Below are 26,052 nucleotides of genomic sequence, written 5' to 3' on the forward strand. Positions count from 1 at the left end.
CCTTATTGTTACTTTGATTAAGTTAGTAGTTTAGTTTATCATTTAGTGTAATTCCTTCCTCTTGTGTTCAGTTTTAGTTAGTCCTCCTGTATTTAAACACCTCTGTTCCTTTGTTAGTTTTGTTCTCTTCAGTTTGGTTGAAGTTTACCCCTGGTTAATTATTATTTGCCTAATTTGAGCTTTGTTAAATTACCTTTTTTTTTTTTTTTTTTTTTTACTTTAATAAATTTAAACTTAAAATTTTTATGCCTTTGTCTTTGCCTTTCTGTGTGGCCGACGACAGGCACAATGAACATTTAAGTTGTAGTTTCTTTCTTAAAAATGCATTTTCACCCTGTTTTAAAGAGAATATCAAAGCCATTCAAGTCATGCATTTTGCCCAGGTAGTATACATAACAGGAATAGAGAGAACATACAAAAAACAAACTAAAATCTTAAAACTATGCTCAAACTTTGGAATGATGCAAACAGAGCACTTTCAGAGGTGTTACTGCCATGAGCACCCACACTGTATGAGTCACAAGCCGAGGTCACAAGATCAGAACAATTTACACTATTGAGAAGAGTGTAAGAAACTCCTTTATTTCAACCTTTTCAGCTTTGAATTTAAATTTAAAATACGATAGGCCTCTGACGCATGAACCCACACACTTTCATTGTTGTTAGTTTTAATATAATACTTCAATTTCAAGTTCCCTTAAATAGTTTTTGTTATTGTTTTCACAAATAGTTAAACAAATCCATTAATTGGCACCAATATTGAAAAAGGAGCTGGATCGTATATCGGTTTCTAAATATTGGTTCAGCCGATATTCTGGTTGGGCCTAAATATACAGTAAGACCTTTCCTAATTGTATAATCAGCCCAGAAAGTCAGCATTTTTTAACATTTATTTTACAGTTGTTTTGTGCTTAGTTGAGGGATAAATAACATCTCCATAACACATTTGGATCAGTTTTGCCTTGTTTTATTTTAGTGTAGCGTATTTTCCGGGCTATTAGACGCGCTCTTAAGCCTATAACCCCATCAAAAAACGGCCGCGCGCCCCGCAATCCAGAGCACCCTATACACGAATCCACTCGGGTGTCCCAGCACGACTTCAGTAAACTACAAAGCCGCACCACCCGCAGCGCACGCAAACACACACGGAGCAGACAGCGACCCCGCGGCGAAACACACCCGCAGCCACACTCATCACTCCACGCCGACAAGGAACGGGACGGGGGAACAAAAAAGCGAGTGCAATGTGCCACTCTGAGCCACAACTGAACAACTGAGTCACTGCGAACACGCCAACAATCCAGCGGTCCCAGACAGCACCCTCTCTACATGCCACAACTGAACAAAGCCCAAAGTCACCGTGAACGCTCCAAACAAAGTCCAACTGACCCATCTAACTGTTTTGTTGCGTTTAAAGTCTGGTGTGGTTTATTTGTGAAAAAAGTTCGAAAATAGACCATTTAATGACAGTGTGCCTTATAATCCAGAGCACCTAATAGCCCAGAAAATACAGTATATATATATATATTTTTAACCTATAACAATACCATAGTTAGTCGCCATCTTGTACACTTTAAACTTTTTGATTTCCTAAAGCAATATAACGCTTCCATCAGAGAGACATCCTGTATTAAGTTGCTTGTGTTGGCAGCTATGTTATCTTGCCTATATCCCACACAGACTCCACAATATGAGAAGCAACTCCCAAAGCTCCTGGCTCCAGCAGCGCAGAGTGACAGAAGCTGATCTCCTCTCATATCACCTCACTCATATCTGCAATATCAAGATACTGCATTACACACACGTTTCTTCAGTACTGCAATAAATATTTATACCCCTGGGTGTATGACAGCGGGGACAGGTAGTGAAATAATGATGTACTCCGAGGCACATTAGAGTATCGAAACAGGAAGTACAGGCAAGGGACATGGTATAACGTGAGCGAGTGTGGATGCTTGTTATATGTTTGCACTAAAAGATGGAGTGATCAAACAAACCTGTCATTCTGAAGAGCTCCGCATGGTGGTTAAAAATTGACATTTCAGAGCTTTTATCCATGTTATAGTTGTTTCCCAGTTTAATTTACCTCCTCAAAATTGTATTTGGAGTGGTTTGTGTATGTTTGAGCAATCTCTAATCACTTATTTTCAAGACGAAATATTGCAGATCAATCCCCATTTTCACTAGCCAGGCTGGCGCCACCTAGTGCCTCCGCTCAATTTCATTTCTCTCCAGCAACTACATCAGGAATCAAAATACAATAGATGGGTCGCAAAAACACCACAAGTGCAAGTTGGGCACCAGCCAATCACCGAAGAGTAATATATTCTGTGTTGTCAACAATTTCCGATATCGAGGATTTACAGCCAGAACAAAGAGAATGTTTGGTGAATTTTATCAAGGGTAAAGATGTTATTGCTCTTCTTCCTACGGGATTTGGGAAAAGCTTAATATACCGGTTGGCCCTGTGAGCGGCGCATTACATACGTCATGACCAAATAGCAGTGATTGGTTAAATGATAAAAAGTACTCGCCTATCATCGAGTGAATGAAATCTAAGGCTGCGAGGTCAGATGGTTTGTATGAAGTGAAACGAAGTAAAACCGGTTGATGAATCAGGCTACGTTTTCACTGTCACGCCTCTGTATTTACTTTGTTCTCCAATTTAATAAAAAAAAAACTGTGATACACATAGGATTCGGCAGTGTTGCATAGTAATTTTGGTACAAATGAAAAAAAAAAATCTGCTACTCTTCGCTAATGTAATCTGCAGATATTCATAGGATAACAACTTCACAGCTCTGTGTTGTGATGATGTTTACAGCAATGTCAGCTCCCACTGGGCACTGCAGTTTTCAAACACAGAAGTTAGAGAAGTTGTTTCTTTTATTAAGTCAATCATACGATTTAAAATGTGCAAGTTATAACATAAAGATCTGCAGGTGTCATAGATTAGAACTATATAGCAGAGTCAAACACAATGTCTTCTTTAATGAATTCTTTATGTAGACCACAACATCAATAACCTAATTAATTATGTATGTAGACAAGAACTTTAGGGCATAAACAGTAGACTAAGATTTCTTAACAAACCAAAAGTGCTTCACAGAGCATTATTCATTCACTCCACACTTATTGGTGGTGGTAAGATGCTATTGTAGCCACAGATGTCCTGGGGCAAACTGACAGAAGCAAGGCTGTCAATCTGTCACACCACATTCAGACTAGGCAATGTGGATGGAGTGTCTTGCCTAGTTTTTATTTATTTATTTATTTTTTTTACCAATTTAATTATCAAATTTAAAGGTGCACTGTGTAACTTTTTTGGTAGAGGATCCGCCACCTGCTTGTTTCTATGGATATGTCATTGCTCTGCCTGGAATGTTCCACAGTCTAATGTTAAACAGCAATGCTTTTTCTCTCACTTGTTTCTAATTTTAATTTGTGTGTGCCTACTGTGGTATTTTAATTTAAAATTGTGAAAAATTAAAATTGAAATTGATTGATCTGAATCGACCTTAAATTTTTTCAATTACAGGTGGTTTCATAGCTCAAAAATACTTGGAAAAACATACATTCTGACCTGATCTGGCAGATCTGACCTGTCACTTGGTCTGGTTTGGTCTCCATGAAAATAGAAAATAGACAGGTTTAATGCCATGCCAGATAAAGCAATAACATCTCCATGGAGAAAATAATTTGACTGACCCTCCAAAAGAAAAGTTACACAATGCACTTTTAAATAATTACACCCTTTTGTGTTTTATTTTGCCAAATCCAATGATTCAGATTTGATCGCAGTAACTTCTAAACTCTTATATCCAAACACGATCTTATTGAAATTGCATACTGACGGGGAAACAGCAGTGAATGTTCCTTCCTTCAGCCTGGATTGCATCAGGCCCCTTGCTCCAACTGTCTTGTATTTGCTTTGCTATAAACAGAAAAACATCTAAAGTCGCCCGAATCTCTCTCAATTCAAGAGGTGAATTGTCTTGACTGGGCTGACGCTCCACTGGACCAATAATACTGAACCTACTGTGCACAGCTTCTTTCAACAGCCCCAGAAACGTTAGCGGATATTACAAGTTTTACAAGTTTCTGAAGTCTGGGAGCCCGTTATGTAACATCTGATCCTGAAGGAGCAGTATCACAACGCCTTTGGGATGAGGTTGGATCATAACAGATAAGACAATGTGCAGAATACAGGCCAGAATTGGACATCCCATGTGTGACTGGGGAGGAGGTTTAATAAGGGGATTGCGGGGTTGTGTAAGTTAACAGGCAGAGGAAGAGCTCGTAAGGAGAGCCTGGAGTAATACAAAAAAGGGTTTAGCGAGCTTTTATTGATTTTCTGAGGTCAAATTGTCATTTTATTTTTGTAGATACATTAGAGCAGATGTGGAATGTGATTAAATAATTTGTATTTGTAGCTCTGGAATGCAAAATGGTTGGCAATTTAACTTTTGTGTCGTTGTTGCTTTGTCTGGAATGTTTCACAGTATGGTATTAAACCTTTCTATTTTCATGGAGACCAAACCAGACAAAGTTACAGGTCAGATCTGTGAAGAGGTAACCCTGCTCACAGTCAGAATGCCTGTTTTTCTAGGTATTTTTCAGCAAAAAAACTCACTGTAATTTAATAAACGTAACATGGAGCTGTTTAAAGCATACTGTGGCCTTAGAAACAATTACGTGACAGGCCTTTCACCAGAAAAAAAAGGTTTAGAACCATGCTGTGAAACCTTTCAGACAAAGCAATATCATCACAGAGAAAAGCATTTGGCAGACCCTCCACCAGAAAAGTTACACAACGCACCTTCAATTCCCCAAGTCTCTCTTACTTTGTAGAAGCGCCATGACACCCAAAAAGTTTCCAGTAGCCTGCCCCTGACCTCAGCTCTGTCTCTTCTCTCCTTCCTCCTTTAGTCTGTGTGTGTGTGGGCTGTTTGGGCATGTGCCAGGGGAGGTTGGCATCCATTGGGCCAGGCCTGAAGCTGTTCTGTGAGGCAGACTTGGCCTTCTCCACATGAGGACAGCAGCTCAGACTAAGTCCTCTCTCAAACTCCGGCATGTCTGTGGAGGGGGTCATTTGAGGTTTGATGACAAGAAAGTGGTTTTGTTTCTGTTTCTTCTGAGATATTTCACATCCCTGTGGTGGTATTACCTCCTTAAGTAGTGTTACTCCAGGTACCATTGGTTATTATCATGATTTAAATTATGAATTAGAGATTTATCAGATTTTGATCAAGATCGAAGGTCACTTCTAATCGAGGATGTATTTTAGTTGAGAGGTCAACAGCCAATCCTCTTTCGGTAAATGCATGTGGTTTGGAGCAGAGTTCAGAGACTATTTTTATGTGTTAAATTGCAATGATTAAAAGTCAGTTGTAAATGTAAATTCTGATTGATCGATATGAGGAAAATAAAGTTTTACTTTATCATATCACACAGCTCTAATTTAAATGAATATGAGTTAATCACCAATCCAATGGCTCAATATAAACACCGTAAAATCAGATTTATCAGTATCTCTTAAAAAGCTAAGATGTAACTTTTCTGATGGGGCTCTACCATCTGATTTGATTCAAATATTCCACAGTATGAACCTTGTTCATCAGCTGGTTTCACTTTGTGGATTCGTTCGCTTTAGGGGAGGTGGGTATTTTTTCATGTAGCCAATCACTGTTATTTGGTCATGACGTATGTAATGCGCCAAATCCCGTAGGAAGAAGGGTAATAACGTCTTTCTCCTTGATAAAATTCACCAAACATTCTCTTTGTTCCGGCTTTAAATACTCGATCTCAAGAATCATTGCCAACACAGAATGTATGGCTTTGTCTACATCCATCTTCGACCGCTTTGTTTACTGTTCTGCTGTACCACAAAAGGGACCCAGACAGGCACTTGAGTTTGACGTCATGGCTTCACAGCTCTTCTCTGATTGGCCGGTGCACGGTCTACAATGACCAGGGTTTTTCCAAACCGTCTAGTGGATTCTGATTCCTGACCTAGTAGTTGCTGGAGAGAAATAAAATTGAGTGGAGGCACTAGGTGCCACCAGCCTGGTTACCACAGTATAACATTAACCTTATCTATTTTGCAATCATTCAAATAGAGGTGTTAAAAAAAGAAAAAAAGACTGAAGCTGTGACTGTTTGCTTGTGGTATTGTAAACAAAGCAAAAAATATCTCCACAGTGACGAGCACGCGGCAGACTCTTGACTCGAAAAGTTAGGATAATGCACTTTTAAATGATTGAGCATAACATTTTAAACATTATAGACATTTTTTTCTTTCTTAAATACAGCCTATCAAACACAATTTGGCACTAAATGTGACTCGGGTCCATTTGTTCCAACAGTGTCTTTGACCTGGAAGTTTGCTTTAATCCTTAGCCTGTGGCAGAACAAATATCTATTGAAACTGAATGAGATTTGTGGTTGGACTCAGCTCTTCCACGCTCCAAAGAGGCCAATGTAAAACCAATCGAGCCATCTCCTAAAGCAACACTCACACTCCAGATGGACCACTAGAGAATCAATACAAACTACCTGCAGCTACTCAGCCAGAATCTGTTCAGCTCAAGTCTTTGAGCAATCACAACTTTTCAAAACCCCCAAGACATGTTTCCTTCAATGCTGTAGTATTATTGGTCTATTAGTTAATATATCTTGTAGGAACATCAAACTTTACACTAAAACGGCCCGTATTACGCTGTTTTACCCCTGATAGGAGTTGATCCTTGCCTTGGTTACGGTAACATTGTTTGTCCAGCCTCTGTGTAAAACCTTTCTATTCTATTACTGATAAAAGTGACCCTGATGGGGAGAGCGTCTCTGGAGTCCACAATCACACAATGACAACATCGCGCTCGAAAAGATACCAGAACCTCCGGGATACTTTTCTATCACAGACTCCACACACCTGTGACTCTTATTCTCACTCTGCTGCTGTTCATCTTTACAAAAACAACAGAGACATCGACCAGCACACACCTCATATGTAATAAACAGCTGCGATGGCAACTGTATGCAAAAGGATGTAACATTAGGCCTGTTACGATAACAAATTTTGAAGTATGATATATTGCTTAAGGAAATATAGACTGATAATACTGAAACCAGGGGTGGGCAAACTACAGCCCGAGGGCCATATGCGGCCCTTTAATCTTTTTAATCCGGTTCGCTGAACTTCAATAATAATAATAATATTAATAATTATAAAAATTTTCAATGAATTCCATCCATCTGCTCCTGGTCTGGCCCTTCCAAATTTTAGAACCCTTTGTGGCCCACGAGTCAAAAAGTTTGCCCACCCCTGCTGAAACTAATTGATTTAAAAATGTATAATATTGTTTAAAAAAAATACCATATACTAAATACCAGGTGCAAAAGAAAAACAGCAGAATAACACTTTACCATTAGTTTGTATAATGAGTGACTGCTTTACAATTTTGTGCATTATTCATCATTCACTTTTGTAGCCACAGCTGCCCTGGGACAGACGCATGGAAGTGAAGCTGCCAATTTGCACCATCAGACCCTTTAACAACATCTTGCCTAAGGACAAAGCAGCAGTTTTTGCTACTTGCGTCCCCCTGTGACACCTGTTTTTCTCCCATCCAAGTCCTAAGCAGGCCTGGCTCTGCTTAGCTTTTGAGATCTGATGGGATTTTTAACAATAAAGTAATCCTATTGGAGTCAACAAAATTGCAAAACAAAATTACAAACTATCCAACAAGATTGAAGGTAATTGCACACTAAATAAATATTGAGCCCCAAATACATATTGTTTCAGTTTTCCTATAGAGAATGAGCTGATATACTGTAGTAATTATGGTGAAGAAAGAATCCAGTCTGTGTCCCATGCCTGCTTATCTGCGCAGACAGGTCAGCTGCACTTGTCTCATATTAACATTTCAATTCCCACACAGCTTTAGCACAAAGGAGTGCTCCAAGAAAAGCGCTTTTTAAATGTTAATGTATTACCAGTGTTGACTGATTACGCTGACACATTCAGGGAGCAGAAATAGTATCAGAAATTGCTGTTTTCTCTGCAGCTCATAATGGATATAAACATGCTAAACAAAGCCGCTAACACCCGTCCTCTCGTAGAGTGCGTCTATGCTATATGCTAATGTTCCCGGCATAATCCTGTCATTCAAAAGACCCTTCGCAACATTTAAATCCATCCAATTATCCTAATTAATTAGTGCAATTACAACAGGGCCGGTTTATTTGCCTGCGAACAATTAAGCGCTAATGACGGTCGGCGATGGGCAGTAAGCGGAGCGGCAAATCCACTGGGTCGTACAAAGTCAGAGACGGAGAGATAGGGACAGAGGTGAGAGGAGGGGACACGGAGGAGCAGACAGGAAAGAGACGAAAACATAAACAATACAAGGACAATGTCATGATAAATGTTATATGAAGCGCCACAAGAGGCCATCCATTAGACAGAGAGGCAGCTGCTCGTCATAAAAGCCATACACATTATTTTGTTTCTGTTTTTTAAAGGTGCATTGTGTAACTGTTCTGGTCGGGGGTTCACTACCTACTTGTCTCCATGGAGATGCTATTGCTTTGCCTGGAATGTTCCATGGTATGACATTAAACATATGAATCTAGCATTTATTCATTAAGGGTGTTTCTGTTGCTCAAAGATGGAGTAATTCCTTCTGTAAATAGAGGTGACTCTCCACAGATCTGAATTGTAATGCAGGATAGTGCTGTAACCTGCTTGTCTCTCTTGTGTGGTTTAATCTCTACTATGGAACATTCTAGACAAAGTAATAACATTTCAATGGAAACAAACAAGTGACGGACCCTCCATTAGAAATGTTATGGAGTGCACCTTTAAGTAAGTAATCTTTATTTGATGGAAATGGTGATGTTACTGCTTTGTCTGGAAAACATTACAACTCAGATCTAAAGACAGATCACCATAAGTATTGTTTCCAGATATTTTTGAGCAATAACGTGCAGTATAAGTGTGTTTAATGCCATAATATGGAACAGGCAAAGCAATAATAACAAAATAATAATATGTAGACCTCTCACCAGAAAAGTGTCATATTTCATATGCATGTCAAGCTATTTCTTTTAAGCTTTGCAGACTCCATATAGAAAGGTCAGATTTGATTTGGCAGCCAAACCAGAGACCTTCTTGTTGTGAAGCATGAACGATAAGCACTATAGCACTATGCCACCACACCATATATGGATCTCTAAGTTACAAAGGCTTCTGAATCTAAATTCAATCTTGTCAGTTGTTAAAGGTAATAAAGGCTCCTGTAATCACAAAGTTACCCAACTAACAAATATCTCCAACTTTTTTTTTATGTATATAACATATAACAATATAACATATAACAATAAAAAAAGGGCACAGGATAAAAAAGTAGGTGCAGGAAGAGGAAAAAACCCAAAAGGGCTTATATTAAAGTCTCATTATCTCAACATTATAGCCCAGCTTTACTCTCAAACAAGTGCACAACAAACTCAATTCCTGAACTATCTTTGAAAAGTCCTATGCATTTCTGGGACACATGCATGCGAGAAGGCAAAGATGTGTGTAGGCCTGTCACCATAATTACTATATCAACATATCGTTCAATATATGAAGGATGGAACAATCTATTTTTGGGGTCAGTATTTATCAAATGTACATTTTATTTGCACTACTAGGGAGTTTTTGATTATTTTTGGGCTATATGGTAAGATTTATGGCATAGAAGGTAGAGTTAATTGCCGTTTTTTAAGATTCTACAATGTAATGACATCATACTCTTAAAGATTTCCCTGATTAATCACATTGTACTTGCCATGAAATATTCAAAACGTAAACTCACAAATGTCGAACCTGGTATTTAAAATTTTTGACTAAACCCTATAACTCACTGTATTACAACATGATTTTGCATTATAAGAATTTTAATTTGAGTTGGCCCCCTCACTTTTCAGTACAAACATAAAGGCGCCAGGACATTTTTACTCATACATTTATTTAATGCCATTCATAATCACCGACAGAACATAAATCATAGGCTACAACACATGAACCAGTACGAAAGCAGGAGGACTGAAACAGGACTAAAACAGGACTGAACCAGAACGACTAAAACAAGACTGAACAAAGACTAAACCAGGACTAAATCAGGACTAATCTTGAGAGTAAGAGGGAGAACCACAAGCCCGTGGAGCAGGGTGTCTGCAAAGCACGATCCCCCTTGGGAGACCAGAGCTCTGCGATGGTCCTTTTTCGCCTGCAGTCACCCGACGGTCTACGCAAGTGCACCTCTGGGCCCGTCCCAACATTCAGTCCTAGTTCAGTTCTGGTTTAGTCCCGGTTTAGTCCTGGTTTAGTCCTCCTGGATCAGTCCTGGTTCAGTCCCGGTCCCTTCATTTCACTATAGGACAGTAGTGCAGATATCATGAGCCTATGCAGGTTGTTTTCACCACTGCCAGTAGCTCCGGTTTGACATTTAAGTTGTAGGTTATTTTATATCTGTTATTACCTCTGCCAAGGAGGTTATGTTTTTGCCGGCGTTTGTCTGTTTGTTTGTTTGTTTGTTTGTTTGTCTGTTAGCAACATAACTCAAAAAGTTATGGACCGATTTTGATGAAATTTTCAGGATTTGTTGGAAATGTGAAAAGGAAGAACTGATTTCATTTTGGGGGTGATCCGGAAGAAATCCTGGATTCTGGATCACTTTGAAATTTTAGTTAACATTGTGGTAAATGGGGCCAAACATTTTGTTTCTCAATATCTCGGTTAATTATTGACCAAACCCCATGAAATTTGACTCAGGGATGGACAATGGGATCCTCTTTCATATTCCAAAGGCTGATCCGGATCTGATCCAGAAGACTGATTTTATCGCAATTTATATAAAAAATGGGGGTAGTCCTTGGCGGAGGTCTGCGCTCTCTGAGTGCTTTTCTAGTTTTTTATATCTCACTACACGCCTGGTTGCCCCCCCATCGGTGTTAAATAATATACTGTGACCACATAATAGTTTGTGTGGTCTAAATCTGCTCTTGGGTTTTTGTGCCAGTTACATTAATTAGTTTGAATATTATTGTTTATCGTCCATATTTACTTCAGCAATAACTTCAAAATGTGTTATCATGACAGGCCTAGATGTGTGGAGATACCTGAGGAGGAGATGAGCTTCCAGCTGATGGAGGGCTCTGGCTTCCCGCTGGCCTGACACACCAGAGTCACGTTGGAGCCCTCGTTCACCACCAGGTCTTTGGACAGGTTGATGATTTTGGGTGGGACTGTGTGAGAAGATACGACAAAAGCATTAGGATTTCACAAAGAGAGTGAGACATTTTTCTGACAGCGCCTGAGAAATGCCATTGTGATTAGAAAAGGGCAGATGTAAATGCGGCCACAATAGACTCCCAGGAGAAAACTGTCTGCTGCCGGAGGAGTCTGAAGAAATGAAGGGTGTCAATGGACAGTGGATATCTTGTTTAAAGGGTCACTGTAGAGCATCTGGTCATGGGCACAATCTTCCTTATAATAGTTTATGGACTTCTAACAAATAGAAGAAAATAGCCATGCATAAACTGTTAATTTACAAACAATACAGAATTTAAGGAAATGCAATTTTCACTTCAACCATGAGGAAACAACACTTTTTTTTCTGTTTTAAAAATGCATTGTGTACCCTTTAGGGCTGGGTATCATTAAGAAGTTGCCGATACGATACATACCTCGATACAGTGCACTTTCAACACAATATGATATATTTCAAATCGATTCAGTACAGTTTAATAAAAAATAAAGGCTAAATCATGGCTGTGATACTAAAAGTCTTTGTTAAACCATTTCCTGTGCAAAGTTAATACAAAAAAATGCCCATTTTAATCATCAAAATAGTGAAAATGTCAAATGTGTCGCATAAATGAGTTTCTTTCTTCTGAACAAGCAACAAAACTGTAGCTCTGTAACATAATTATTAGTAAAATATACCTAAAAATACTCTTGGTGACAGATCGATACAGCAGCCCACGATATTGATACTGCATCATCACATTAAATGATACAATATATCGATAGTTCAGTATTTTTGCACACCCCATGCACACAGAGCTCGTTTGGCACATACAGCAAAAACACAACACACACACACACACACACACAACACACACAGAAACACGCAGCACCAGAAAAGTTAACAAATATTTAAATTAATTGTCACATTTATTCACAAATTCTCCAGCTTCAAGAAGAATAAAGTGCTTTACATTAAGGAACCACTCAAACTCACATTCACACACCAGTGCAAGTAGCAGGTTAAGTGTCTTGCCCAAGGACACAATGGCAGGATTCATCAGGAAACTTGTGGTTGCAACACATTACCGTATTTTTCGAACTAAAAGTCGTTCCGAAGTCACACCAGCCAAAAAACTGTAATGTAAAAATGTCGCACTTTTTTGGGGAAATGTATTTAATAAAATCAGAGGCCAGAAACCGATATTTCATTTTGAAAGGCAAGTTATAGTAATACCAACAGAATACTGTAGAGAACAACAGACTGTTAACGTCACATATGACCCTCATGGTTGTCACAAGTTTCTCTCTCACTCCAAACTTTCTTTCTGCTGCTCGATTACCATTTTCGGCTGCATATTTCACTACTTGCAACTTGTAATCTGCAAAATATGATTTTCTTTTTTGGGCATTTGTGTTCAGTCTTCTCAGCTGTCTTAATAAGTTTGTTGAAACTGGTACAGAAGTAATGGTGCGATCGACTGACATGATTCCCAGACAGGATAGTGGCTCTTTCTGCGAAGTGAGTAGCAGATACTGGCACAGAAGCCTAGAGCGCCCTGTCACAGCTGTCAGCATGAAAATTTTAATATTTAATATATAAGTCGCACCAGAGTATGAGTCACAGAACCACCCAAACTATAAAAGTGTGACTTATTGTCCGAAAAATACGGTATGTCAAAACCAAAATTTCTACTTGAGAAAAGTCTTTTTCCAGCAGTGGAGCTCTCATTTCAGTACATTTCCGTGCATTTCTACCAACCTATTTTATTACACTAATTATATATTTATTCAACACAGCACGCTGTCAGAACAAACACAGCACATCCCTCTTTAATAAAACCCGCCTATACTTGCATAGCCCAACTCTCTGTAACATCCTCCACTGCTCCTCACCGCATTCCCGCTTTTCCTTTTACCCAAAATCCACATGTGCTCTGAAAAGTCTTAAAAGTGGGTCAGAACATCGCCTCCAAACTACAGTGATAAACAGTGGAACTAATGTTAGAAGCATTTCAAAAGCCAACTTATTTTTACAGTCGAACAAACTATGTCGACACAGCATCTCCTCCACACAACTCCATGTTTGGTGTGTTAATGACGATGCATGTCTTCACAAAGTGATGAGATGTAAGCAGATTCTACAGGCAGTTTTGATGATTCTCTAATTTTGACTTAATTTGGTGAGAATAGCTGGTGTAAATATAAATTATAGTTTTACACAAATCAAGAACCAATTTGTGAAGAAAAGCTGAAAAATGTGTTGAAAATTACAGGTTGTACTTTGATCACACTGGGGGAACTCTGTCTAAAAACTCGGCGCAATTTATGCAACAAACACATTTTTTATGATACTTTAAATATTATTTCAATGACATAAAGGTGTCATCTTTTAATCCTATTTGACAAATTATAATTTCTTGCTAGGATACAGTTGTGGAATTCTCTGGTATAGTGTCATAATTTCCAAATAGGACATAAAATCAAAAATCTTAAAAATGGTCATAATGGGCAAAAAACTTTAAATTTGTAGTAAAAACCTTAAATGTAACTGTTTAAATAAAATGAGTCACTTCAGTCATTTCAGCAAACATTTATGAAGTCATACAATCTTTGTCATCATTTTTGTTTTTGTTTTTGTCATTTTTTTTTTTTTTTTTTTTTTTTATGTGTTTAGAAAAAAAAACACAATAAAAATGCTTATGTTTATGAGAGTTCAATGTGCATGTTTCTAATGTAAATAAAATGATTGAGTGGATGTTGCACACTAGCAATATGGCTGGTGTATTTGCATACATTTGAAAAAATAAAAATAAAAAAATGAAAATACTTAAATTTAAATGACTTAAATTAAGAACATTTGATTTCATTTGAGTAGATTCAACTTGACAAGTAAAATCTACCAATGGAATAAGTGTGTTTTTCTTAATTTAAGCAACATCAGATTTTGTTTCTTAATTTAAATGCAAAAAGTTGTTGTTTTTCTTATCTTAAGTGTAGCAAGTTGTATTTTCATATTTACAGTACAAAAAGTCTGGTTCTACTTGTCAAGTGAAATTTACTCAAATCATGATAAAACTTTCTTAATTCAAGTCATTTTAACTTGGCTAGATTTAGTTTTTTGCAGTGTATTATTGCATAAAATAAAATGTAATAATACTGTAGTGTGTTTTCTGAACGTATACACAATAGTACATGTTTTGACTCTGAAAAAATACAGTAAGGCTATGTTTATATGATGATGGTCTGAACAGACGCAAAGGTGGTGTAATATGTTCACTTTTTATTCTGTGTTTAGACAAGTGTTTTGGGGAGGAAATCTGCGCACATATGGTGATGCAAAAATGTGTGGAATTCGATATGGGTGGGTATGCATGTCAGACGGCTCAGTGGCGAGGCTAGGTGGTGATGTATGTGACATAAACGTATACGCGACGTGAGCAGATATGACCAGAGTTTATTATTAGTCTTGGGCAGTGTAGATGGAAACGCTACAGCGGAGCATATTCAACTTTTCCACTCTGGAGGGCGGTTTCAGATTTCTGCATTTCTAAGCCCCCAAAACACCATCACCGTCTAAATTAAAGGCACTTCCAATAAAATATTTTGTCATTTTTACCTGCCAGTGTTGTTGTGTAAACAGGTCCTAAATATAAATAGACATAAATAAAAAGCTCTGGAACTACCAATCTCTGCTGAACTTGAAAACTACCACTACATGCATCACAAGGTGGACAGACTAATAATGCTGTTAACAACATTATAACATGGCTTAAAGCTCACAAGAGTACATTTTGTGTAATATAGTTCCTTTAAGTACAAAGTCAAAGCAAATCTGTGACTATCAAAAGTGTTATTTTCTCTAAGACGCATAGGAGCAACCTGCAAGCATTAAAATAAACTTTTTTGTACTCCCACAAACAGCCATCTTGACACAATTCCAAAAAACTCCTCTGTATTTCAGCGAAGAGTCAATTCTAAATGATTCTTAAAGCACTGCCACGTATTATGCTTTAAACAGTCCTACATACCAGGGTGGAAAAATATATAGATTTTTTTCTCCATAGCTGAGGCAATTTTCAAGTCAGGAGTCGTATTCTCAAGGCGGACTGCTTAATACAGCTGTCTCCTAAATGAACTATAGTGCACAGATATATTTGGCCAAACTCCACTCACAAGGCTCTGCTGAGGTACGCCGACATAAAAGATGCAGTTTGCAGTTGAAGATGGCAAACTTTTTAGAGGAAAAACATAAAACTTAGAGAAGAATATTTCCAATGTTCTAGGAATCAAAACCAAGCATTTTAAAGATCCCGTATTACACCATTTTTGATCTACGTTATAATTATGTTTCTTCATCACAAATGTACCTGGAGTTGTGTTTTGTTTCATCCACACATGATTAAAAACAAATCCTGCATATATAGGCTGTGTTATTTTCCCAAACACTCTGTTCCACCTTGTGATGTCATGTGGTAATACAGAAAGTGTTCCACTGTGTTTTTAAACTCCAGAAACCATCACTAGAGTCACTTGTAATTGTCGATCTCTACTGAACTAAAGGTAAAACACATAGTGATTAACTTTAAAGGGCTTCGTTAGCTGATTGTTTCTATGGATATGCCATTGCTCTGCCTGGAATGTTCCACAGTGTGACTTTAAACAACTCTACCTTAAATTTATTCAATTACAAGTGTTTCATAGCTCAAAAATACTTTCTTTCTTTAATTTTTTTTTTATTTTTTTTTAACTGTTAATGGGGGTGCCTCTCCACAGATGTGACTTGTAACTTGGCCTGGTTTGGTCACCATGAAGATACAAAGGTTTAATATGATACTGTGAAACATTCCAGAGCAATAACATCTCCATGAAGGAAAACATTTGACGGATCCTCCATTAGAAAAGTTACACAATGGACCTTTAAAGCAACCACTTCATGACATCACAAGGTGGAACAGAGCAGAAAGTGGCACTCAAACATGTGCAAATGAAACAAAACACAACTCCAGGTATGTTTATGAAGAAGTAACAGAGTTATAACGTGACTAAAATCTCACAAGAGTCAACTTTCCATGATGTAGGCCCTTTAAAGCCGTCCTGCTGTGATGCAGTGGTGGAGCGAGTGCGGGAGATGTCAAAACAAAGAACTTAATGTTGGAGAATTGTTAAATCATTTTTTAAAGGTGCAGAGCAAATAAGCTGTTCACAAAGGATAGATCTGTAAAAGGAGGCACTTTGTTCTGAAGATAGCAGGAAGACAGATGGCTCCAGCCCGACGTGGGAACCGGCATCTGAAGAACCTCGAAAAGAACTGAGGACTGCTCGTGAGGGACTTTCAATAAATATATAAATCTGATTTTGAAGTGTGCCTCAGAAAATCTTTTTTTTTTTTTTTTTTTCATGTGGGACCATAAGAAGTTTTGAGTGTAAAAGCTTAAAGTTGTCAAAAATAGTTAAAGAGGCACTGCATAACTGTTCAGGTTGGGGGTCTGCTGCTATGGAGATACTAGTGCTTCATCTGTAATGTTCCACAATATGGTATTAAACTTTGATTATGGGTGTTTTTATTGTTTAAAAATACCTTTAAAGCATGCATTCTTACTGTGAGCGGGGTCACCTCTTCACAGATCTCACTTCACAATAATCTCACTATGCTAAATTCTAACCAAAAAAATACATAATGCATTTAACATATTCATTAATTTGAGTCATATAAATTACATATCTATTATTCAACTTAATCTAAAGGTCAATTAATGTCCATTAAAAATCAATCAAGTTCACACGTTAAATTATAATGAAAAAGGTTAAGGTTAAGAGCAAGTTATTTAAATGTAGGTTCACTCACATAACATTTTCTTCTCTTATTACTGACACCATTTTACCACATTTGACCTTTCAAAATGGCTGAGTGGTTAGTGAAAGTTACTGAAGCAGTCAGTCCTAGTGTGGCTGAAGGCTCTTACTTCCGGGTTCATGAAAGATAAAATTCTTAATTGCTGGCATCACACGGAGAAGCAAGTGATGTGTCCTCAGCCACTCTACAGGCAGTGATGGGAAGTATACTTTATAAATGTAAAGCTTTGGGGGCAGGAGTGCTACTTAGATATACAAAAATTGTGCAGAATTGTTCTTTTGGTGCTCTTCAGTGTAGTGACCAGTCTCTAATACAAAGTAGGAATAAACTGAGGCACTCAACAAAGCTTTTTGAGTACCTACTTTGTACTTTAAAAATGTATTTAGCATTAAAAGTTTTTTTGGAACATAATACATGGGTCAATCAGAGTGTATTCTGAATAATTAGAATACTTTCACATTGAGTTGAATTTAAATTATAGACTGATCAAGTTCTGCAATGTAATCCTTTCATTTTAGTAACTGTATTCTGAATACTACGAAATGAAAGAGTGACTGTACTGGAATAGGGTTACTCAAAATTAGGATCCAAAATACGTATTGTCAGAACATGTATTCAGTTACTTCCCAACACTGGCTACAGGTCAGAGTTGTTACAATGGATATTATCTGTAAACTTTGGGAAAAAAAGACTTTCTGACATCTATTAGCAGGTCTGAAATCTCTCCCATAAAATTATTCCAAAACGAACACAGATCATTCTAAAGACCTCTTCATCCTTGTGTCCTACATGCCTCTAGTGCCCTATCAATATTTGGGACTCCCAGAATTCTCTTGGACAGGCCATCTGATAACACCTGGGGTTAAACATAAAACCATTGGAGCAGAGTATAAGTTTCAAGAGGAAATAAACTTGAATAACCCCCAAGCAGCGTGAGGCCAGCATTTTCTAACCTTTAAGACCTTGTTTAAAGGTCCTATATTACACAAAATGAACCTTTGAGAGCTTTTATGTTATAATGCTGTTACCTCCTCAAAAACATACCTGGAGTTGTGTTTCATTCACACGTCTTTGAGTAATCCTTCAAGACTGTTTGCGTCAGAATAATCAGATGCAGAGGATGATGCTAAAGAGGATGATAATAAAATGAGGAAAGAAAATAGAGTTGTGAAAGTTTGAATAGTTTTACTGTATGACCTGTTACAATCATTACATCAATAACCTTTGACTTAGTTTAGTCTGTTTATAAAACTGTATGTGAGGTGTTTATTGTTGTACAAGGTCAAGATCTCACAATGTGGCTGTGTACCTTAAGATCAGCCATTATGTGATAAAGTGCCCTGGCCTTATGCTCCTTATACAAGTGTAAACAGGTTTTGTGACCTCAAGTATATAACCTGTCTCTGAGTATAAATACAATAAATACAATATAAATGCTGTGTCCTCATTGCATTCACTCAGTTTAGGGATGGAACTGACATGGCCTGACATAGGGATAGTTAGGTTTTATATCTGCACAGTTATAAATAAATTCACCTTGGAGACTTCGAGTTCCAAATTCTGGCTCCTTCTGCTCCAGCTGACTTAGAGTTGTCCCCCCTCTCTTTGTGACTGCTGCAGTGAGCCTCGTCATGTTGGTCTTAAAATGTTCGTATTATCCCACTCTGCATGATCCTAGTGTTTTTATTTAGCTATTTTGTCAATTAAAAAGTCCTATTCCTAATCCTAATCCTAATCTCTATTCCTAATATTCGCCCCTGTACCTCGTGAGCTTCATTTAACTGGAGTCTAAGGCTATGAGTGACGTCACACTCACTTAGTCCACTTCTTTATGCAGTCTATACTTGGAACATTATAACCCTCTCTGTGTATTTTTAATTGTATTTATTCTCTAAGTGTTTATGTAGAAATTCCAAAATAAACCTATTAATACACCATATTTTTCGGACTATAAATCTCACTTTTTTCATGGTTTGGGTAGTCCTGCGACTTACATTGCGGTGCGATTTATATATCAAAAATTTCAGACTGACATCCACAAGAGGGTGCTCTAGACTTGTGTCAGTATCTAGTACTACTATCACTCCTGTACCACTGTCACTTCACCTCTACTGCGCATGTCTCCTGTAGAAAAAGCTGCTGTCTTGCTGCAAATAGTGAAATATTCAGACGAAAATGGTAATCGAGCAGCAGAAAGAAAGTTTGGAGTGAGCGAGAAACTTGTGAGGGACTGGTGGAAAGCAGGGATGCATCTTCACGGCAACCGGGTGGGTGTGCCATGTAACTTTCCTGAAGTCACTGGATGAATTGACAAAGCCTGAACTTCAGTGACAACCAAAACCATCCTGTCGGGATTCAGAAAGGCCGGAATAATTCTAACTGGAACTGATGCAGAGTCTGACGACAGCTACACAGAAGAGGAAACGATGCTCCGTTTACCTCATGGATCTATGGTTTATCTCTGAAGGTCACGCAGAAGTGACATCGAGGATGAAGAATTCAATGGATCTAGTGATATGGAGTGAGATCGTGAGTTTGGTAAACTTATGTGATTTTGTTTATGCTATAATTATCTCAATAACTGTTAATATGTTACGTTAACATATTAACGCCGTGTCAGTCTGTTGTTCTCTGTTCTGTTGTTATTACTATAACTTGCCTTTCAAGATGAAATGTTGGTTCCTGGTCTCTGATTTTATAAAATACATTTCCTCTAAAAGTGTGACTTATATATGTTTTTTTCTTCTTCTTTGTGCATTTTTTGGCTGGTGAGACTTACAGTCCGGAAAATACGGTATGTTGAGAGAACACAATATAATGTCTAATAAGAAACTAGGGCCCATTATGATTCAGAGCTTCTCAGTTGCCAGTCACTATTGCACAAATCTAACTCATAAGACAAATAAACTACACAATTTGGAAGAAAATGAGAATCTACAGACAAAAGAAATATGGCCTGTCCATCAGTGAACATCAAGGGTTCATTTGGTAGCGATGAGAGTACTCCAGACCCCAGCTTTCATATTTAAGAGTGTTGTAATTCTCACACTTCAAACAATGTGGATCTGTTACATCATCAAAAGGCGCCACAAGCACTAATACCATGAGGGATATAAAAACAGTCACAAGTCACAAGACATCACATCAGGCAGAGTGAGGATGGCCCACTGGCTCTGGGTACATATAGCTGAACCAATTCAGTTTTTCGTTTCTGTCGCAGCTTTCAGACCTTCATTTGTAGAATTTACAACATACCCACTTACAAAAGTTTACGGAATACATACTTCTGTATATTATATACACAAGGAAGACATCACATATATGAAGCAAGAGATATGGAATTATGTGGCAAAGGAAAAAAAGTTAATAACCCAACCCTGTTTCATATTTTAGCCACGCTTTGCTATTTGTGTAATCCCTCAGTCATCCAAGTAGGATCTATGGCAAAGGAGAAATTCAGTTCTGTCAACAGGACAAAAGTATTTTCGATCAAAAAAAAAAAAAAAAAAAAAAAAAAGAGCTGAATTTCTCCTTTGCCCTACCCTTGGCCTTCTTTCAATGAGTTCTAGAGTGTCCTGAAATGGTTTTCACTTCACAGCAAAAGAAGTGGCATGGTCAATATAGGCCAAAAGTGCAAACCAGACTCCTTAAGCAAACCAAATGTTGAATTCATTTGAATTTGCTACATTCCATATGTCCATTCATAGATTTCATGCCTTCAGTGAGAATAAAATAAAGAACCACAAATGAAAACATTTGTAGAATAAAAAACAAATATTAAAAAAAACCAAACATGTTTTTTTTTGTTTAACCAATTTGTTTGACAGTTGATCTTAACACAATGTTAACAGTTCACTTTTTATTTCACACAAATATCAGCATGTAAAAACAGTAGTTGTGCTTTATTCGTGAAACAGTTGGAATATAGATTTTTCTTAGAACAACATAATCCATGCACTCAGCTTTTCATTCAGTGTTACTGTATCGACCAGGTCCACCAGGGGTTTGTGAGGAACTTCACTATGCTAAAGTCATCTAAAAATCATGGTTCATTTAAAAAGAAAACAGATTTAAAAACTTAAACCTGACAGGCTTGATCTGTATAAAACAGTAACGCAATGAACCATCCACTGACAACACACATGTACTAGTGTTATCTTTGAATTATATGAAGGGTTAAAGCATTTTATCAATTTATTTTTTAATGTATGTTTAAATTGTTTTAATAGGACACTTTACAGATAATGTCACAACCTCGGACAAACATTTAAACACTGTAAAACCAGAAATTATGTATGGAAAAAAGTAAAAATAAAATTAAACAATGTGAGAGCTGGAAATAACAAGGCTGTTTTACAGAAAGATACCAGCTTTGATTTAGCTTTTTTTTGTCTAAGGGGGTATCCCATAATGCTTTGCGATGTGATGTCACAATCTATTTTTATATTCTTAACTTTGAAAAGCATTATTCTGTTTATTTATACCTACATATTGATATAGAGATTCTGACTCTGGAATGGAAAAGTATAAATTCTCATGCTAAAATATCAGTGCTTAAAATTTGAGGGCCCGCCAGCTGCTTTTCCCCATGGAGATTATTTGCTTGTAATGTTCCAAAGTATGGCATTAAATCTAAATCAATCCCTACAGAGACAAGCAGGAGACACCACCAGGTCAATTTACAGGTGAGATCTGTGGAGAGGCGATCCCACTCACAGTAAGAATGCATGTTTTAAATGTATTTTTGAGCAAGTGAATAAACCCATCTTATAAAGTTCAATACCATACTAAGTAACATTACAGTCAAAGCAATAACATCCACATTTTCCAACCTTATAAAAATTACGCAGTGCATCTTTAAGTGAATCTGACATATATATTTTTCGATAGGTTCAAGCAGGGGAGGCGCAGAAGTAATGAAAAAGTGATGGAAATTCTTTAAAGTCAAGAGGTTTCAATGCATTTTAATATAACACACATTGGTAACGGTATTTGGATTGATATTGCCATATTTTCCATAGTATTACACAGTATAGGATTGAAACCATCACCGGTGCCTACTTCTTTGATCTAAGTGGACAGAATGGATGATGAAACTAGGAAAGTAAAGTGAAATTTAAAGGTGCATTGTGTAACTTTTCTGGAGGAGGGTCTGTCAAATACATTCTCCGCGGTGATGTTATTGCTTTGCCTGGAATGTTTCACAGTATTAAACCTTTCTATCTTCATCGAGACCAAACCAGACTAAGTTACAGGTCAGATCTGCGGAGAGGCGACAGTCATAGTGCCTGATTTTCTAGGTATTTTTGACCTATAAAAGTACCTGGACTTGAATGCATGTTAAAGGGCTGTCACACCTTGAAGATTTAGGCAGCGTATGAGAACGTATGAAAAATTTGGCAAATATGCTGGCGTATGTCAGATAAGTTCTAGGTAAGTTTTGTATAAGTTATGAGCACACTAAAGCACACTGGCATATGTCGACACATGGCAAGGTCTTCAAAAAAATTTAAGCAAGCTGAAAATTTCTCAACATGTGTCAGTGTATGCTTAAATGTCCTGCATATGTGGGCCATAAGTTGTAGGTAAGCTATGTGATCGTTGACACACGTTAATTGTAAGTTACTCTTAAGTCCAAATACGTTGAGATAATGATTAGCATACCCATAACTTATGAGTAACGTGCTTTGAACCTATGTGAAACGTATCTCCAACGCATACTGACGTAGGCAGACATATTTGATGTTCCGACGACCACAGAACTTACTGAACGTGTGTCTAACTTGTAGCTACCGTATAATGACGTATTGGCAGCGTATAGGGAAATTTGTATATAATAATGGGGAAACAGTCAGTACTCCTCCAGACTTCATGGCTCGGAGTTGTCTTCAGCATGACGCAGATTGATGTTGCAACTGCGATGTCTACTGCAATTATGATTCGTCAAGCGGCAGCCTTTTTATAGGTGACGACACCTGAGTGTCGGCAATACGCATCCATACGCTAGGCATAAGTTAGACTGTCGTTGGACATAAGTTGTGGACGCTGGCAACACGCTAAGCAGTAGTTGGTTTAAGTTATATACAAGTTATGAAAACGTTCTATATAAGTTATTAATAGGTTGTGTATACCTACAGCACGTTATGAATATGCCATGTATACGCCCAAAATGAAAAAAAAAAAAAAAAAAGGTTCAGCGTATGTCAGCATTTTATGGGAAAGTTTGGTACGTCGCCATACATTAGCTAAATTGTCAAGGTTTGACAAGGCCATTAGGTAGAGCTGTTTAATGTCATATCATGGAACATTTCAGGCAGCGCAATGACATACGCATAGAAATAAGAAAGTGACGGACCCTGAACCAAAAACTTACACAGTGCACCTTTAACATCACGCTAACATGAAATGTACTCTGCATTTATCTGCGCTAGCTTTGTGTTATAAAATTGGACCATAGACCAAGAGTCCAATAGCTTGAGTTCAATCTGACCTTCGTCACATAAAACACCAAAGTCTGTTCTAACACTGATCAACCAATTATGAATCGGTCAGGACCCTGGAAGATTTGCATGTAAAATGAAAAATAAATTACCACAAGGCCTTTATTTGCATTAGAGGTGAACTAGAAGAGACCATGTCCCCAAAGGACTCACTTACTCAATTAAGTGAAATAATTAACTGTATGAAAAGAGAGGACAGTTACATAGTTCAGCCAGAGCAATTCCTGATACAACAAACTTACTGAACTCTGATAGTAACTTGGATAATAAAATTTGGTTTTCAAAAGCTGTTTAACTCTATGAGATACTGTAAAAGTGAGAACATGTAATATAGTTTCAAGCATAGCATAAGATCCATACAAAATCCATTACCTGACCAGCCAGAACCACACACATTGAAAGAACTTGACAAAGAAGACGGTGCATCCTCTGTTCACGTCAAAAACATGGCTGCTTACTAGGGATGTAACAATAACCAAAATATCGTGATATCATATCGTCAAAAGTCTCACAATAATATCTTGGGCTGTCACAATATATCAAAGCACAAGTTTCTTTGCTTAAATGCATGGTTTTATGGTAGCAACAGCTTATAAACATCGGGAACTACATATCCCATGATTCATTTCAGTGCAGACGACATGAAGAAACATGTTTTTTACTTGAATTCTTGGGATTATGACAGAAATAATTCACACCAAAATCTTGTCAAGGTATTTTAAAAGCAAAAAAGTGTCCTATCTACAATTATATTAGCCTCTTCAAAATATCACAATAAATATCGTACCGTGAGATGCATATCATGATAATATCGTACCGGGAGATTTGGATATCGTTATATTCCTACTGCTTACACATAAAAAAATAAGAAAAAATGACATAAAGGACTGAGAAACTTTGCAGATTTTTACAGAATCAATCAACAAAGCACCAAACTTCTACTTATTTCAGGTAAAATAAGTTATATATTTTGTCTTGAATGTTACAAGCATTTTGGAGAGATGTCTTCCACATGCCACACGTGCTACAACTTTGCAGCTGTGGTTGAATTGTCTCAAGTTTTGACAAGTTTTGAACAATTTTAGAATACTATCTAAATCCAAATTCTCCTGATAAGTATTGCGATTAGATTTGCAATTTATTTTTAGGATTCTGTAACATTTGAGAGAAGACTAGAATATGCACTGTTAGGCTAATACAAAACAAATTAATTTCAGAACATGTATATACCGGCCAGTCCCTTCTAGGCAAGGCAAGTTTATTTGTACAGCACAATTCATACACAAAGTAATTCAAAGTGTTTCTACATTCTGTTGAATCCAAAAGGGACTGGGACTAGACCATAGAGAATACCTTTGTTTAAACTTAAGATGGTCCAACCACAGTCGCTAATTTGCATCCTGTGTCCCTGAAATGCAGTAGATATCTCCTCTTGTATCATTCAGAACAAAATACATAAGTTCTTTTACCTGAGATGAGTATAAGTTTGGTGGTTTGATTGTTGATTCTGAGAAAATATGTTGTTTTTTTCTATTTTTTTAAGCTGCCATGTTTGTTTTTTTGACATGAACGGTGCACGTGTCTCTCTGATTGGTTAATCACGCCCTGTAAAATCAGCAAGACAGAATACAGCTCCAGATCTAAAGATTTTGGTCAAAGTATGTGGTTCTGACTGCCCAGGTAACAAAACTATGGAATTGGCAGGTTTGGTAGGAAACATTATTAAAGTTGCATTATGTAACTTTTCTGCTGGAAGGTCCATCAAATGCTTTTCTCCATGGAGATGTTATTCCTTTAAAAAAATAAACCAGTGCAAGTTAAAGGATCGATCTGTTTTCTAGTTATTTTTGAGCCATAAAACCACCTGTAATTGAATAAATGTAAGGTAGAGCTGCTTAAAGCCATACTGTGGAACACTCCAGGCAAAGACATGACATCTCCATAGAAACAAGCATGTGATGGACCCCTAACCAAAAAGTTACATCATGCATCTTTAAATAAACAGTTGCCGTTATTGTGATTTGCTAACTGAAATCGTCCAGATAATCCGATTTTGATTCAAGAGAAATTAATCATTCTTAGTTTGTGGATTTTGTTCACTGATAACTGGTCATACACTAGACACTTGGATATTGTATTCTTACATCCAAACACTCCACGTATAACCCCAAAACTGTGCCACTTTCCCCTGATGTTAAGATTTCTATCAAAATTATATTACTCAAACTTCAGTCTGTCTCCCAGCATATCTTTTTGTTCTTCTAAAACGCAGTTGAACGCACTGACAGTTCAAATTCAGTCGGCACATCTCACATTTATTAATTTTAGTTTTTTTTTTATCTTCTCTCCCTGACAGATCTGTCCTAGCCATCGTTCTGTCATTTCCCCTTCAAAGCCACAGGAACGCG

At 37.4% G+C, this 26,052-nt stretch overlaps 1 protein-coding gene across 1 annotated transcript in view; it reads right to left on the minus strand.

Moving 5' to 3' along the window:
- Positions 1 to 26,052, minus strand: part of ntm (neurotrimin) — a 225,362-nt gene that overhangs the window by 34,531 nt on the left and 164,779 nt on the right. Inside the window, exon 3 of the mRNA XM_055148571.1 lies at positions 11,161 to 11,286. Within this exon, the coding sequence (XP_055004546.1) occupies positions 11,161 to 11,286 (126 nt within the window). The remainder of the gene's footprint in view (positions 1 to 11,160; positions 11,287 to 26,052) is intronic.

This window comes from Boleophthalmus pectinirostris, unplaced genomic scaffold (assembly GCF_026225935.1).
Source record: "Boleophthalmus pectinirostris isolate CB_2022bp ecotype Guang Dong unplaced genomic scaffold, ASM2622593v1 HiC_scaffold_12, whole genome shotgun sequence".
NCBI lineage: Eukaryota > Metazoa > Chordata > Actinopteri > Gobiiformes > Gobiidae > Boleophthalmus > Boleophthalmus pectinirostris.